Here is a 16623-nt window from a genome sequence, read left to right as displayed (position 1 = left end):
AAAGGTTGCAGTTTCGATTTCTGGTCAGGGCACACACCTAGGTTGTGGGTTTGATCCCCAGTCAAGGTATGTACGGGAAGCAGCCCATCAGTGTTTCTCTATCACATGGATTTCTCTCTCTCTCTCTCTGTGATTTTTTTTAACTTCCCTTCTTCTTTAAATTTCCATTTCTGTGCCCCTCTGCTTGCCTCGAACCCAGCCCAATACCATGACCATTTCTCCAAGTATTTTCATATATACATTTCAGTTTCACTTGTTAATTAGGGCAGCCCTTAGGTTAATGTGTAATGAGCCAGGAAAAGAAGCACCTTAATTGTAAAATGGGGTGTGAAGCAAGAATCTACAAATAATTTTCCAAGGGGTGGGTTTGGGATTAAAGTTGGAGTGCATAACTATTCCTTTTTATTAGCCTGAATCTACCTATTAGGTGTCTCTCCTCTAGTTTAAATTATTCTAAGGTTCATTCTAATCCCGATAAGATATATATCATCTTATTATATTCCCATAAAATCCCCACATCAAAGTCGATCAGGCACATGTGAAAGTTGACGTTAAGTTCAGCCATGTGAAAATGGAGCCAGAAGAACCCTTCCTTCCAGAGAAATCACCTTGCACTTCTTGCCCTTGAAGCTTCGAAATGTTGGGAATGGGCAAAATAACCTTTGGGCTGGGTCATGGCAACATTGTTTTACAAACCATTGTTTGTAAGCTAAGAGGAAAGCAGACGTCCTGACCTCAGGGACTAATTATTATAGACTCTCCTAGGATTCGTAGCCAGCCATGTATGCTAAGGCGCAACTCAGCTGTTAACAACGATAGAAAGTCCTTCCCTCTGTTCATGTGATAATCTCCCTTCCTGTTCCCATAACACCGCCTTGTCTTCACCCTGAAATTGGGACACGATATGGGCTTCTGCCTGAATCTGTGTTCCCGAGCTGCTGCTTCTCACTTTGGCTTTTTATCTTTAGGGTAACACAGGCATCGAGATTCCCACTTTATAAGTTAATTAATGCCAGGAATTCTGTCTGACCACAATCAGTAGTAGCAGTGAAGCAGAGCGGCCCTGCTTCTTACATTAGTCCTTGAATGCTCTCTCCACAAGTCGCCTCAGAGCTGGAAGATCTCGAGGCTGAATCGCCAAAGGTGGAATTTCAGAAGGGGAAAGCGGTCTGAGACCCGCCCCCACCTTCTCTCCATACCTAGTTTAGTTTCTGAAACCTGCAGCGCGTGACTCAACAACACAGCCAACCCACTGGCCATGGGCGACACTCCTTTGTCCCTCTCCATGGGGAGGGCTTCCTTTCCAGCCACTACAAACCAGAAGCAGGCACCTCTTCCCCAGCTGCTTAACCCTCCTGGGGCAGCAGGTTCAGCACCTGAGGCTGAGGCTGGGGACACTGTGGGGACAATCCAGGCATTTTTCCTGTCATGGGAACTATTGTCACCCAGGAACCAGGTAGGAATGGGATTCCTCATGGTAGAAATTCTTCCCTACTTAGAAACCCTCCCTGCTCAAAGCCACTTTTCTGTATCAAACACATTTTTAGAATAATTAAAATCCAGGTTATTATAAAAAACCTTAACCACTATATAGCCATTTCCCCCTCTGCCTGGAAAGGTGTGTCCACCTAACTCTCAACCCATGCCGCTTTCAGCCAGGGGCCAGAAGGATCCCATCCGATTCTTCCTTCCTGGGTTTCTCCCAGCGAGAAACACCACACTTTAGACCTTCCCCATCTGTCCCCCAAACACACACACACCTGTCTCCAGGCAGCCTGTGAGCCCACGCACTAGCTCTTCCCCTCTCCCACTGTGTATGTAAAGAGAAGAAAACATCAAGTCCAGAGGGAAAGTACGGGTTATCCAGCTCACTTAGCAGAGAAAGAGTTGGGGACGTTTTACAAGAACTCAGGAACACGACTTGTTCCACATACCACCTGTGTGGGAAAAAGGACTCACCTCATAACCGTATCTTCTTATTTGCTGTGACCGTCCCTCAGTGGTTCTTCAGGAGCACTGAGCAAAGGTGGCCGGGCTGACAGAGTCAGATTCTTTCTGCCAGGATTGATTTATTGCTCTGTAAAGCCGATGGCAATTGGAGGTGGGGACTGCATTTTCCTAGGGACCATAAAAGGCCCTCACTTTCCCGGTGATATGGAGGAGGCTTCATTTGTTAACGAAAGAGGAAGGTGGAGTTTTAATCTAACAGTTATGCCTCCTCCGCGTTTCTGTTCGTATCCAGTTTCTTTGCCTGTCACACCACATTACTCTTGCTTGACTGAACGCGTAGCCTAAAGAGCTCAAGAGCTAAGGTCTTATGCCTCTTCTTCACGGCTGTATCTCCCATGCTTGGCACTTCGCCCAGCATCCATAGATATTTTAAAATACATAGCTATTTGTTGAATAAGTGAAAGAATAAATAGCTCTCGGTTCAACATGCTGTACCTTTCTCCGTGTTTGTCTCCCAAAGTTCTCTCGGTATAACTCAGCCCTTCATCAATTTAAATAAGCCTCCCACCAATCATTCTAAAAAAGTGACGCACCATTAAAATAGAAATGATATAACCTTCAAGTGGGAAGATACCTCTACTGGAAGCTTCTCATGCTCTTTGACTGATCGGCACCATTAAAAAAATGGCCTCTAATACTTGAGGAACTTCCAACTTGGAGAATCCCACCTCTCCAGGGAAGACGCTGGAAATTCTCTTTCATAGGCTGCCTTTCACCCAAGGTCAAGGGCAATGGCCTGTGCTCGTTTGATGAGATGTGCCCAAAAGACAGTGGAGAAATGAAGGAGGTGCCGTGTGGAATTCAGGATGGTAAAGAGACCATTTCAGAAACAGCAGGGACAGACAGGGGACCTATTGGCACCCTGCGCTCAGTATTGGGGGGAGGGTGCAAGCTGCCAGACACGTGCTAAGGGCACTGCAGGGGATCCCCCCCTCTCAGGTAATTGGGCTGTTGTCCCCAGCCACCTAGCCTACAGACCTGATACTCTAGCCTTCCTGGAGCTTCAATGAGTCGCTAACATCTTTTAAATTCTTCATTTCTCCTTAAGCTAGCCAAGAAAAGTAGTTTTGAAAAAATGGAAATATAATTCACATACCATGACATTAAACTCCACCTTTTCAAGTGCATAGTTGAGTGGCTTTTAGTGTATTCAAAGAGTTGTGCAGCCGTCACCCCATCAACCTCCACAGCATTTTCGTCATCTCCAGAAGACAGAGTCAGTGGTGCTCCCTCCCTAGTCTCCGCCCCCCCAGCCCTGCGACCTCCAATCTACTTCGGTCTTTCTAAATATGCCTATTCCGAACATTTATATAAATGGAATCCCATAATGTGTGGCCATTTGAGTCTGGCTTCTTTCACTTGGCATAATGCTTTCCAAGTTCAATGTTGTTGCAGGTCTCAGGCACCGGCAGGGATCAGTGCTTCATTCCTTTTTACGGCTGCGTGATATTCATTAAATACAGCACATTATGTTTATCCACGCATTACTGATGTCCATTTGGGCTGTTTCTACTTTGTGGCGATTAGGAGTCACACTGCTACAAACGTGGATGTGCAAGGTTTATTCGTGCGGATGTATATTGTCAGGTTTTGGGGGGATGTACCTAGAAGTGGGGTTTCTGGGTCATATGGTAACTCTGTTTTACTTTTCAAAGGACCGGAGAACTGTTTTCCAAAGTAGTGGCAACAATCGGTGCAGGCATATAGTATATATAAAGTACCACACAGTCTATTTGCAGGCGTGCCACCTTCTGATGGGGACTAAGGTCTGTAAGTGATGCAGGACCCACGGTAGCCCATGTCTGCTTGAAATGCTCAGTGTGTAGCGGTACACACACAGACACACACACAACCTTGGTTTCTACCTTGAAGAACTCCCCACCTTACCTTCCTGCCGATACAAAAGGGCCTTTGTTAGAGGGAAAATGCACTTGGCAAAAGATCAAGGAAGGAGATTTATTATTACATAAGATCTTTCTATTCTTTGGGTGATACTTCCCCCTCAGCTCCGCACACCCCGTGCTCATTTGTGGCAGTGTTCACAGGACGGTGCTCACCGGCAATCCCAGCTGTAACCTGATTTTTAAAGTGCGCACAATAACCAACTTTGCCATACCTTCTTGCTAAGGGGCAACTGCAAGGTATCAGGTCACATGCTTGTGTGGACGAATGAAAAAGGAGCAGAGGTATTTTGGAGGTAAGAGGCAAGCATGCGAGCCAATAACTTTCCGTTGATTATTACTCAGGAAGGCATGGTGACTTAGCTCTCGGCAGAACTCCTAGGTGACCAAAGCAAGCAGACGACTGCAGTCATCGAGTAGAAACCGACACTATGCATGGCCCTTCTCTCTCAGCGCCACCCTGCGAGCCCCAAATTCTCAATGACATTGCTGCAATGAGCAGAAGACAATATTAGTGACACTTGAACAATATCTGCCAAGGCCAACACAATCTTGTTTCTGTAGGGACCTATGATAATTAATGTTATAATGATGCTTTTAATAAGAAAGTGGATAAAATCTTCCTCCTTAAGTGAAAGGCTTTAGGATTGTTTTTTATATTTTGGCACACATGTGAAGAGATAAAATGAAATTCTGTGATCTAGAGAAGAGAAAATATGTCAAAAAGACCCCCACCTGTCCCCTAATAGCTAGCCAGGAATTGTAATGGCAGGTCCACGCTGCAGGGGGCGCTCTGGGGTGGCCACAGGTGGGCACGGCTCCCTGCGGAGTGGCTCTCCACGTGTGCTCTGGGAGGTCCCTGAAACCTTTTCAGAGGGGTTGTGAAGTAAAACTATTTTCATGAAGACACCAGGAAGGTATTGCCTTTCTCACTCTCTTTCCCCCAGGAGCACGCAGTGGAGTTTTCTAGAGGCTACGTAACATGTACTAGCATAGAGGATTGAATGTGGAAGCAGATAAGAGAATTCAGCTTTTTCCATTAAGCCAGATTTCAAAGAGATCCACAAAAACATAAAGTAATACAATGATGCTGACTAATTATTTTGGTTTTGGAAAACATAGATATTCTATTATTTTAATGTTTTTAACTTTATTTTTATTGCTGGCACTATTACAGATGTCCCCATTTTCCCTCCCTTTGTCCCCAGCCCCCCTTCCCTCTGACCATCCCCACACTGTTGTCTGCATCTATGGCTTATGCCTTTATCGTCTTTGGCTGCTCCCTGCATCTTCTTTTAATATTTAATAAGAGAAATATCAGCATATGTAACACCAGAAACAAAAGCCCTCAGATTCCTCAATAATTTTTTAGTGTAAAATGGTCCTAGGACCAAAATGTTTGAGGATTGCTAATGTGGTGTATTATTAATTCTCAAACTTTTTACGTATGTATTATATATGTAAAGTATGTGGGAATATGTGTGTGTGTGTATAAAATTCTTTACTCAAATATACGTCCAGTATATAGGGAAGTGAATGACTGAAGCCAGGGTGGGGCGCTCCAAACCCTGTGGTCCCCCTGCCTCTCCCAGGGGGCAGCAGGACACCCCCGAGGCTCGGCACAGCACCGTGGTTCAGAAATCACAGCTTTAGTCCGACGCCGGCATTTTGCAGATGAGGAAACATAATCCCAGAGAGATGAAGGACTGAAATCAAATCTCCTAACCCTACAGATTGCTTCTGAGTTCTTCTCACTCAGACGAAAGCAGGATAAAATGCCCCGACCGTGCGCCCGACACCGGAGAGGACAGGATGCAAGCCTGTCATTAGAGACGGGCAGCTCTTCTCCAGAGAGACTCAGGGAACCACAAACCCAGCTGCCCCGCTGACCGTCCTTCCCAGAGCTGCTGAAAAACCTGCCTAATTCTAGACCAAAGGTCTTCATGTCCATCAAAAAATTGTCGGGACTAATCAAGGAAAGTCTGTTGTATTTCTATACATTAATAATAAATTCTCAGAAAGACAGATTAAGAAAACAATCTCATTTACAATTACATTAAAAATACTTAGGAATAAGTTTAACCAAGGAGGCAAAAGACCTGTATATTGAGAACTCCAGAACATTAACATCAAAGATTGAAGAAGACACAAATAAATGGAAACATATCCCATACTCATGGATTAGATGAATTAATATTGTCAAAATGTCCGTACTACCCAAAATTCCAATGACATTTTTCACCAAAAAAGCCCTAAATATACATGAAACCATAACAGATCCCAAATAGCCAAAGCAATCTTGAGAAAGAAAAACAGAAGCAGAGGCATCACACCCCTTAATTCCAGACTATATCACAAAGCTATACTTTGTAAAAACAGTGTGGCATTGGCATAAAAGCAGAGACACAGGTCAATGGAACAAAGCTGAGAGCTCATACTTAAACCCACATGTGTATGGTCAGTTAATTTATGACAAAGGAGCCAAGAATACACGATGGAGAAAGAACAGTCTCTTCAATACATATTGTTAGGAAAATTGAATAGCCACATGTAGAAGAATAAACCTGGACCACTGTCTTATCCCATAGATAAAAGTTAACTCAAAATGGATTAAAGACTTGAAGGAACCATCATACCTGAAACTATCAAACTCCTAGAAGAAAGCAGAGATGGTAAATTCCTTGACCTACATCTTGACAGTAATTTTTTTTTAATCTAACACCAAATACAAAAGCAATGAAAACAAAAATAAATAAGTGGGACAACATCAAACTAAAAAGCTTCTGCATAGCCAAGGAAACCATCAGTAAAATGAAAAAGCGACCTACTAAAATGAGAAAAAATATTTGCAGACCGTGTATCTGACAAGGAGCTAACATCCAAAACATACAACCCCACGGCAAAAAATAAAGTCAGTAAAAAAAATGGGAAGAAGATAGAATTATACATTTTTCCAAACAAGACATACAGACGACCAACACGTACATGAAACAATGTTCTGCATCACTACTCATCAGGGAAACGCAAATCAGAACGACAACGAGATATCACCTCACACTTCTCAGAATGACCATTATCAAAAATTCTAGAAATAACGAGTGTTGGTGAGGTGTAGAGAAAAGTAAACCCTTGTGCACTGTTGGTAGGCATGTAAATTAGTGCAGCCGCTATGGAAAACAGCAAGTAAGTTCCTCAAAAAATTAAAAATAGATCCACCATATGATCCAGCAATTCCACTTCTGGGTATTTATCTGAAGAAAACAAAACACATGTGAAAAAGACACATGCATCCCCATGTTCATTGCAGCATCATTTACGATAGCATGTATACATGCTAGTGTGCATGTGTGTGTGTGTGCTATAATATATGTATATGTGGAAAAAACCTCCAAGTAATTATTGAATTCTATTTCAATATGAAGAACATATCAGGATCTCTTACCCTGAAGTAAGCTCCTAATTTTACCGTGCAAGTCAGGCATAAGCGAAAAGCACAATCCTCTGTGAGTTTTTTCCAAAAAGGGAATTAATGGACAGACTTCACAAGCAGGTGCTGGAAGAGGATGGAAGTCCACCAGGGGCCGCTGAGGCCGTAAAGTCGAGAGCAGCAGGAGGAAGCTACCCCGCCCTCTGGGTGTGGAGACAGAGGAGACGGTATTGTTTACACCCAGGAGCAGGAACGGGAACTAGGCAGGCCTGTGCTGGGGCCATGGCAAGGAGACATGGAGGAGCAGATGGAAATCAAACTTATGACAGTAAAAACAAACAAAATAAACATCTCACGTATTACTCTACCGAACTTTTGAAATACATGGATACACGTATTTTAATGGGACAGGATTCCTTTAAAATAGTGTGCATTTTACTTCACGCAGTAAAAACACGTCCTAGCAGGAGGTGCAGAGACCCTCAGGGGTCCGTGACCCTGCCGATGTTGCCAGACCTCCCATGCCTCACCCGGGAGCTTGGCAATCGGGACTCCTCGGTCGGAAGCTCTCTCCTGTGGCAGCCAGAGCCGACCTCCACCAGTGTCCTCAATAGTAACCTAGACTACTTCTCAAGTATGAAGGAAGTAATGCTTTCCTCCTGGGGCCTTCCCGGGCTGATTAGAGGAGAGCTAATGGTTTCCCATGTGTTGGAACAAGGGGCTCCCAGGGTCCCCTGTCCGCATGTCACACTAGTTGCACACTTAGCCCAGTCCCTCATCCATGAGCCCCTTATTCTGATAATTAGACCATGAAGCCCATTTAACTAGAGTGTATTCTGTAGCCTTGTGCAGGCCCTGACCCAGGAATCTACAAGCAGAATGTGGCTTCCTAGTGTTAAAAAAAAAAACAACAAAGCATAGGGATAGAAACACATTCATTTCTAACATACTCATTTTCAAGTCATACTAATTAAAAGTAATTATCCCTATTGAACATGAATATATAGTTTCATTACTCTGAAGTTTAAACATCTAGTGTTTTAACCAGTAAAGTTGCAAATTCTGTTTGCCAGAGTTGATATTTTACCACGTGTCGCAGTTGCTAGGATGATTAAAACAGCAACCACATCCAAGTCCCCTCTTCCACAAACCTAAATCCTGTAAAAAGCCAAAGGCGGAAGGAAAAGGGCGAGTCTTCCAGAAGCTAACCGTTCCGTTGGTAGGTCAGCCTGCAGTTACCCTGATGTCAAGGAGAACAAGACCAAGTCACAGGGGTTTGCTGAACGAGACGCTGTCTTAATCTGAAGTGGCACGACCCATGGCCAAAATATCACGAAGTTCAAAATCTCTGGTAAACACATTGTTTTTATTTTGCTCCGGCACAGCAGTTGCATGCATAGGTGTAAACTGGGCTTATGGACATTGGGCACAGAGTAGAGAAGTCAGGTCTATACATTTCAAAGCACACCACTGCGAGCGAAAGTTATTTTTTGCATTCAAACTCCTCCCTTTGGATTTGCCTGCTTAAATCTCATCCTCATCCCGATGACACCCGTGTACTGAGAGTTCCCCTAACCCTTCTTGCTTTCAAGTGAGTGGGCACTTCCTTTCTCCTCCCCTCAGGCTAATCTTCCTAATATCTCCACCTTATCTTATTTGTCGTGATCCCTTTTACCACCATCAGTTCACACTCGTCTTCCCTGCTTACCTTTCCTCGTGTTTGCCTTTTCTTCCCTTTACAGCCTGCTCTCAACATAGCGCTCCCCTCTCCCTAGAACCGGCCAGCAGGCATTCTTTCGGGGTACTTTCTGGGAGTGGTAGCTCCAGGGCCTGGAACTGGCCTGGCAAGCTTTTCCTTGTGTGGTTAGTAGGAGAGCAGGACCTAGTCCCTGGTTACACACACGCGCACACAAGCACACTTCACGAAGGGCGCAGTTAATCTTCATCAAGTGTTGTGTGGTGAACAGCAAATACTGCACCAATGACATGGAGACATTCAGGCAACCCATAGATATTCCCCACCTCCCTACCGCCTGTCCCACAAGGCTAGACAGACAAAATGTGCAGCAAAATGAGTAAAAGACTGTACCCATACTGATCACGAACCAATCAGCAACACACAGTAATTGTATAAGCACGAAGTATAAAGAGTTTCGAAGTCATTCATGGGACCTTGTTCTTAAAATTCACAGAGTGCTTTTCCACGTCAGCGAAATGAAATGATGTAGGCTGATATTTCTGCTGGTCATATCGATATTTAACACCTGTTGGGAACCAAAGGGAAGTACCAGGCATCAGGTGATTGAAGTTCCTGCAAACGAATCAGACACAAGCCGATGGCCTACATAACACTGTGATGCTTTCACAGCCGCAGCTCTCAGATTTTCAAGCAAGCATGACTTTCTTCATTCCCTATAGTACAAAGATCAGTCAGCCCCGGCTGGTGTGGCTCAGTGGATTGAGCGGCCAGCCTGCAAACTAAAAGGTGGCAGGTTCGATTCCCAGTCAGGGCACATGCCTGGATTGCAGGCCAGGTCCCTGGTTGGGAGCATGTGAGAGGCATGTATCAATTGATGTATCTCTTGCACACTGATGTGTCTCCTTTTCTCCCTCCCTTCTCCTCTCTCTAAAGGTAAATAAATAAAATCTTAAAAAAGAAAAAGACCATTCAATAATGCAATATGCAGCTGCTATAGAGACACTCACTGACCTCACTGACAAACTGGAGAAAATGCCCCCATTTCCATTCATTTGGAGCGTTGGTTTCCCTCATACCCCTTTACTTCCTCCTCTACTTCCTCCTGCCGCTAGTCCCTCACAAGCCCCAATGCGCACCAGTGAGAGGCCAGCATTCTGGCCTTTTTCTAGGCAAATCCTTTCTGTAAAGTTTTCGCGCATGTGCGGTCCACAAGTGGGTCAGCAACAAATATGGGTCAAGTCCTTTATGAGCTCTGGTAAACTTGGGGAAGTCGGCTGACAAGAAAACCACTAGTATGAGGAAACATCAAAAATGCAAAACAGAAGGAAAACTTGTCTTTCAGGCCTTGTAATCAGGGAGGATTACGAAAGAAGAAGAGTTCACAGAAAAGCAAGGGGAAGCACACAAGAAAGGATCCCACTGGCCCTGAGGAGAGAGGTTTGAAGCGCATTAACCCCCAGGGGCAGAGTTTCCACATATTTAACTCTCGTGAGATCAGAAGCATTGTGAGTGCAGCAGCTCTCACGACCATTGTTACCGTCTGTGCGAGCGTGGCCGCCTTCGCCATTCCTGGTGTTGTACGTGTCCTCGGTGAGGATTTTTTAAAAAGTGAGAGGATGAAAACCTGTGAGCATGTTAGTGCCCTGAGAGCAAAATCTCATAGACAACATTGGAAGATTTTTATGAAATTCTGAATCACCAGCACCTCAGAGAGTACATAGGAAATGCCTTCACCCATTGGTGCCACCTAGTCTTTTAAACAGTAATACATAAAATAATATGAGACTTAAATAATATAATAATTTAAATATTTAAATAATAAAAGAAAACCGTGGGATGCAGATTGGTCAAGGTATTTCTAATATTTCTCCATGTTTAGGATCTCCTTTTTCTACATGACTGAGGTGGGGTCAGCAATGCCCAGGTGTGTCCACCCAACGCTTTCCCCTGTGTGACCACTGAACATAATAAAATGATAAAAACCCGAGTCTCAAGATGATTTACAAAAACTCCCCTTAAGTTCAAAATGGAATTTCCAGAGATGGGAAAGTATCATACTTTCGTCCTACATTTTCCTGTCTCTGTGGCACAGGAAGTAACAGGTTAACTTTTGACTAATGGTATCTTACTGTCGATAAAATACGGTAGTTCAAGCTATTAGGGAGGTGAATCTTTGCGGCAGAGAGGTGAGGGAGTAAAACATGTTTTTACATAGCTTTGCAGACAAGAAGACATGCACGGAAAGTAAGGACCCAGGCCCACAAACCCAGATGAGGATAAAGCCTGATTTCCCCTCCACCGCCGTGCTACCCATTGTCGGCACACTGAAAACGCAAGGACTGGTGGCAAGCTTTGCGGGGGAGGGCGTCATCAGAAAGGAAGCAGACAGGCACTGCACAATGCACCTCGGGGCTGGAAAATGCCTTTCAGACTTTTCGCTGGTCACAGACCTGTGTTGCAGAGTTGTAGGTGAAGCTGGGCGTTAGCGCCGTGCCTCTCACAGAGAGGCTGACGTCGGCAATGGCAGCGCTGCCCACTCCCCAGATCTCGACGTAGCCCAGCGTCAGAGGGTTTGTGTCACTGATGTACTTGTTGAAATATACATGGCTCTCCATCGTATTCTGTCAAATTGAAGACAAAAGAAACCAGAAAAAAATAGCAAAATTTCTTCAAAAACTTCCCCCACTTCTTTTTAGGCACAACCTAAAAAAGATTCTCCATAGATCATGAAGAAAGACAACCATCTTGTGTCCTTGTAGTGGGGACCATGGTCCCGGGACTTATGTCCTGTTGCCAACTACCATCCACATTTTTACTGGTTCAAAAGCACCTACAAGGTCTCTAGAATTGCCCTGAACGCTAAGGAGACAGAGAGTCTCCACTCTCAGGGACCTCACATTCCACATGTGAAGTCAGAAAATGCAGACCATTCATTCCAAGGCAACTTAAGAACAAGGGCTAGAAAACATTGAAAGAGGGTGTCCTTCTCAGCCTTGGTAAACTGGAATTAGCTGCTGATGAAACATAAATGGGTCTGATCAGAGAAGACTTCCTGGGAACATACTAACTCTACCTGAAACCTAGAGGAAGGGAAGGATGCCGACTAGCAAGGTGGGCAGTGAAGGACTTTGAGGACTTTTCTGCCCTTGTGGTACCCAGCACCCTTCTAAGCCAGCAGAGCTCTAGTCCCCTCTTTGGTAGTATCGGTCACACTCACCTGGCTGGCAGAAAAGCGGGCCAGGTAATAGATCCCATTTTCATAGGTATCTGCAAATAAGCAATAAGGTAAAGGTGATCTGGTGTTAAGCTCTGAGATTCTCATTGCCTCCCTCTCTTGGTTGAGAACATAGGGATTGTTTCTGGGTTTTATTTTATTTTTTCTTTACAGATTTCCATCTTGTGATTTAAGATCTCTTTACGGAGATTAGTCAGCCTCTGCCCCCAATCTCCGTGTACACAGCATGTTTGAAAGGAGTGTGTGCAGACACATCTGTCTGGCAGAGTCACCCCACAAAATGGAATTTCCCAATACCACCCTTTCATCCACTTCTCTCCCTTGTCGTCTACCACTCCCAGCCTCTTCCCAGGCACCTGAGAACTTCCAGATTCCTTCTGCTGGAGGCACACCTATGTGAACATGCACGCATGTCCCCACATGTCACAAACACCAAGATTGGTGTCTTGGTCAGTTTGTCTTAAGAGATATCTGGCAATTTCTTAAACGCAATCTGCCATCTTTTTAGCCTCCATTTTTGTGGCAGGTCTGAGGAGACAGGAAGCTCAGTGTACCCAGTACAGGTGGAGCCTTGTTATCAGAGCCTTGTTACAGGTATTCCCACCCTACTCCTCCCCTGTGGCGTGCTCCCTTCTCCCCATGCGCTCCCCCTTTTTCTAACTGGCTGACCACTCATTTGACCAGAGAGCATGGGCTATGCTCTAGAATTGTGCTGCCCGACGTAGCCACTAGCAAAATGCAGCTATTTGAATTACAATTAATTACAATTAAGTAAAATTTAAAACTCAGTTCATCAGATGCACTGATCACATTTCAAGTGCTCAGTAGCCACCTCCGCCTCGCGGCTACCACATCAGACCACCGACACGAAGAAGAGTCCATCCTGGCAGAAAGTCGGGTCAGACGGCGCAGGGCCTGGAACGGCTAATGATACTGCAGCCGTCCTCAGAGAGTTCACCAGTTCCTGTAAACTCCTAATGGAACATGCCCCCAAACAAACAGCACAGCTGATAGAAGCATTATCTTTCTTATTGGGGCAATAAACCACACAATCAGGGAATGTGCCCTTGAACATAAACCAGTTTATGGTTACAAAGAAATTTTCACCGTGGCTCCCATTCGGCTGTCTTCCACAGTGGATCCGGACAGTGGAGGATGGTGGGAGATTCAGAGCTAAGCTTCATGTACGTGCAGCATAAGGACCAAGTGCACTAGGTGTTACTTCAAAGTAATGGCTATCTTTAAAAAATGCAAAATCGCTTTAATATGAAAAGGGAAAAACAGACCTACAGGCTATCCAGGAACCCAGTCAATGGCACGGACAGGAATCAGAGGCAACCCTTACTCACCAATGCTCTGCCCATCGTCCCAGAAGAGCCAACCTTCAGCAGTCCCCTGATCATCCAGGGCAACCTTGAAGCCCATGAACTGCTGGCGGCTGCAGTGAAGTGGGAGAGAGGCCTTAGCAAACATCCGAGCCACAGTCTCAAACCAAGGGTTTTCAGAGCGCACAAGGGAAGTCCTTCATGCTATAAAGCCTGAGTGCTGGATTTTAAGAGACTCATGATCCACTTCCAGTTCTGTCTCCATCAGCTCTATGACTTCCTGCCAGGAGTGAGTGAACTAATGATGGCGGGGAGGGGAGTCTTCCTTTAAGGTTCTCCCAGCTCTACCGGAAACTACGGCACATTCGGTGGGTTCCTGCCCTGCCCCGTTGTGGGGGAAAGTCCTGATGCTATGATCTTTCTTCTCTCAGGACCTAACTTCCAAAAGACATGTACATGTACTGTTATAAATGTCCTAAGTCCTTCAGATTTCAACTCAATATTTGGACTCAAATGAGTAGGGCTCTAAGAATTTTAGTGTGATGTCAGAAAGTCATCGATTTTAGTCCCCGCTCGACTACTTACTAACAGCATGACTCTGAGTTCATCACCGGCTGCTTCCCGGATCTCAGAGAAGCCTGCAGATCTACCAAATGTGGATAATAACATACTTACACCATAGGGCTTGCTTTTTTTCTGTTGGTTAAGGAAAATAGAAATTCCCATAGTATTTCAGTTCTAGGCACAGAGCAAGCAGTCATTTGATGTTAGCTATTCTTTATTATAGCTAGAATTTTAAATCTAGAATCTTAAATATGTATATGAGGAACCTGGGCCTCAGGCATCAGCTGCATTATGGCTCACACAATTTTTCTGTTGCTGAGCAACGGTTTTCTCAGCAACAAATCAGTGGAGAGCCCCCTTTCTCAAACTAGCCTGAATCATGGCGTTCCTGTTTGATTTCAATTACCACTGATCCAGGGGTGTTCAACCCGTGGCCCATGGGCTGCATGAGGCCCAGGATGGCTATGAACGCGGCCCAACCCAAAATCGTAACTTTACTTAAACCATTATAAGATATTTTTTGTGATTATGTGTCATAATGTATTTAATGCATGACCCAAGATAACTCTTCTTCTTCCAGTGTGGCACAGAGACACCAAAAGGTTGGACACCCCTGGATTAGACCAGCATCTCATCCACTCCGATCTAAGATAGTTGTTTATAATTGCTCAAAGAGCATAGTCTGAAAAAGGTTAAAAAACAAACAAGCAAACAACCCAGCCAACAAAGACACTTAGTACAACTGTGTCTGGGCCCGAGCATTGCTTACAGTTTGGTGGGCTGCGCTGGGCCCTGAGCTCACTGGCATGGGAGGGAGGAGGCAGTCCCGTCACTCACCTCATGTGGGTGTTCAGCGCAGGCACTTGCCAGGGCAGGATGTAGCCGCCCCGGACGTGGAGATTAATGTGGTCAAGAGGGGCTGCCAAGGACTTCCACTCTCCCCTTGCTCTGATGTCCACACCCTGTGGGCCACAAGAAGGGGACACACGGTGAGGGAGAGAACACCATATTTAGCGCATTTACCAGACATCTGGTCCACTCTTCCGAACCTGTTGCGAGTTCACGATCCTTCCACACGTACCTGTTGTTACATTTCCCACAGTCACCTGGCTCCCATGTGGAATCTGGTGTTGCTGCCATGACATCGTGTCATGGTCCCTTGCCTTTTGTGGCTTCCACAGTACCTACCACAGGAGGTGACAGCATGGACCTCACTCCGCCCACACTCCGACCCCTATTTCCGTGGCCCAGACCACTGCTAGAGGAGGTGAACGGTCCTTCCACTCATTTCTTGTTGGCTCCTGATACACCCCCCACGAGGGCCTGCCTACACTTCTCTTCCACTCTGTCTCCCCTTTGTCTTCACCTCACCTTCCCCTGTCTTCACTGCCCCCACTCCCCACACCCACCAACTGAACCCACACGCTTATTAGCACGTTTCACAGAAAAGATTAAAGTGAGCTGACTCAGTTTACAAATCTTTATCTCCACTCACTGTGTCTTCTTTCGTGTTTAAATCCTGATCTTGCCTCCTGTGTGACAGGGGTGAGCATTCTCTGACCTGAGCTGTAACCCTGAGTTCCTAAGAAGCCACCCTTCCACATTTTCTCAGGCTTCTCAACTTCAGCGCTGTGCACCACCGGGGCCAGGTAATTCTGTGCCTTGCTTTTTGGATATTTATCAGTGTCTACCCACACCTCTGCCACACACGACAACCAAAAATGTCTCTGGGTATTGTCAAGTGTCTCCCCACAGTCAAAATTCTCCCATTTGAGAACTACTTCTTTAGAGGTAAGGAGCAAAGCTACCAGAACACTCCTCTACTTCTGGCTCCCGACATTCATTTTATACAGACTCAACCTATACGAAAGTGTAGGGGGAGGTGGTGGAAGGAAGCTGGGTGACTGATGACATATTTGCTGGGGTGGACCCATCTCAGGACTCCACAGTCTCCAGGACTCAGTAAAAATTCCAGCCCGTGAACATAATCAATAGAAGAAAAAAGCAAACAAAATATAACCAGAGACATTGAAGTTAAGAACAATCTAACAATAGCCGGGGGTGGGGGGGGAACAGTGGGAAGAGGGGATTACAGGAACTACTATAAAGGACACATGGACAAAACCAAGGGGGAGGGTGGAGGTGGGGGAGGGAGGTGGGTTCAGCTGGGGTGGGGTGGAGGTATGGGGAGAAAAGGCATACAACTGTAATTGAATAACAATAAAAACTAAAACTAATAATAAAAAATAAAAAATAAAAGTAAAAAAGTAAAAAAAAAAAAAATTCCAGCCCGTGGCTCTGGGAATCTTCCGTTTACTCTCAGATATCACAGGAGAGTTGGATTACACCCTCTCAAATGACATTTCATGCCACTGTCGTATGAATACTGCACAGTTTCCTCCACCGACTGTCCTATCTTTGATTGAAACTCAACACGTGTATAATCATTGAAGTTATCTCGG

General features: G+C 45.2%; 1 protein-coding gene across 3 annotated transcripts in view; it reads right to left on the bottom strand.

Annotated features, from left to right (window-relative positions):
* LOC112299863 (maltase-glucoamylase) overlaps window positions 1-16623 on the bottom strand; it is a 166439-nt gene that overhangs the window by 75130 nt on the left and 74686 nt on the right. Inside the window, exons 45-48 of one of the 3 annotated variants that reach the window (XM_053926556.2) lie at window positions 14999-15123; window positions 13622-13710; window positions 12255-12304; window positions 11488-11658 (exon numbers count right to left, since the gene is read on the bottom strand). In XM_053926556.2, coding sequence (XP_053782531.1) covers window positions 11488-11658; window positions 12255-12304; window positions 13622-13710; window positions 14999-15123 — 435 coding nt within the window. Of the gene's footprint in view, window positions 1-37; window positions 198-1959; window positions 2166-11487; window positions 11659-12254; window positions 12305-13621; window positions 13711-14998; window positions 15124-16623 lie in introns of those variants that run through there. The other 2 variants (XM_053926554.1, XM_053926555.2) reach the window with 2 other exon arrangements.

The sequence above is a fragment of the Desmodus rotundus genome, chromosome 6, assembly GCF_022682495.2.
Source record: "Desmodus rotundus isolate HL8 chromosome 6, HLdesRot8A.1, whole genome shotgun sequence".
Taxonomy (NCBI): domain Eukaryota; kingdom Metazoa; phylum Chordata; class Mammalia; order Chiroptera; family Phyllostomidae; genus Desmodus; species Desmodus rotundus.
The sequence above is the reverse complement of the archived record's forward strand: the minus strand, read 5'-3'. Positions and strand labels throughout refer to the sequence as shown.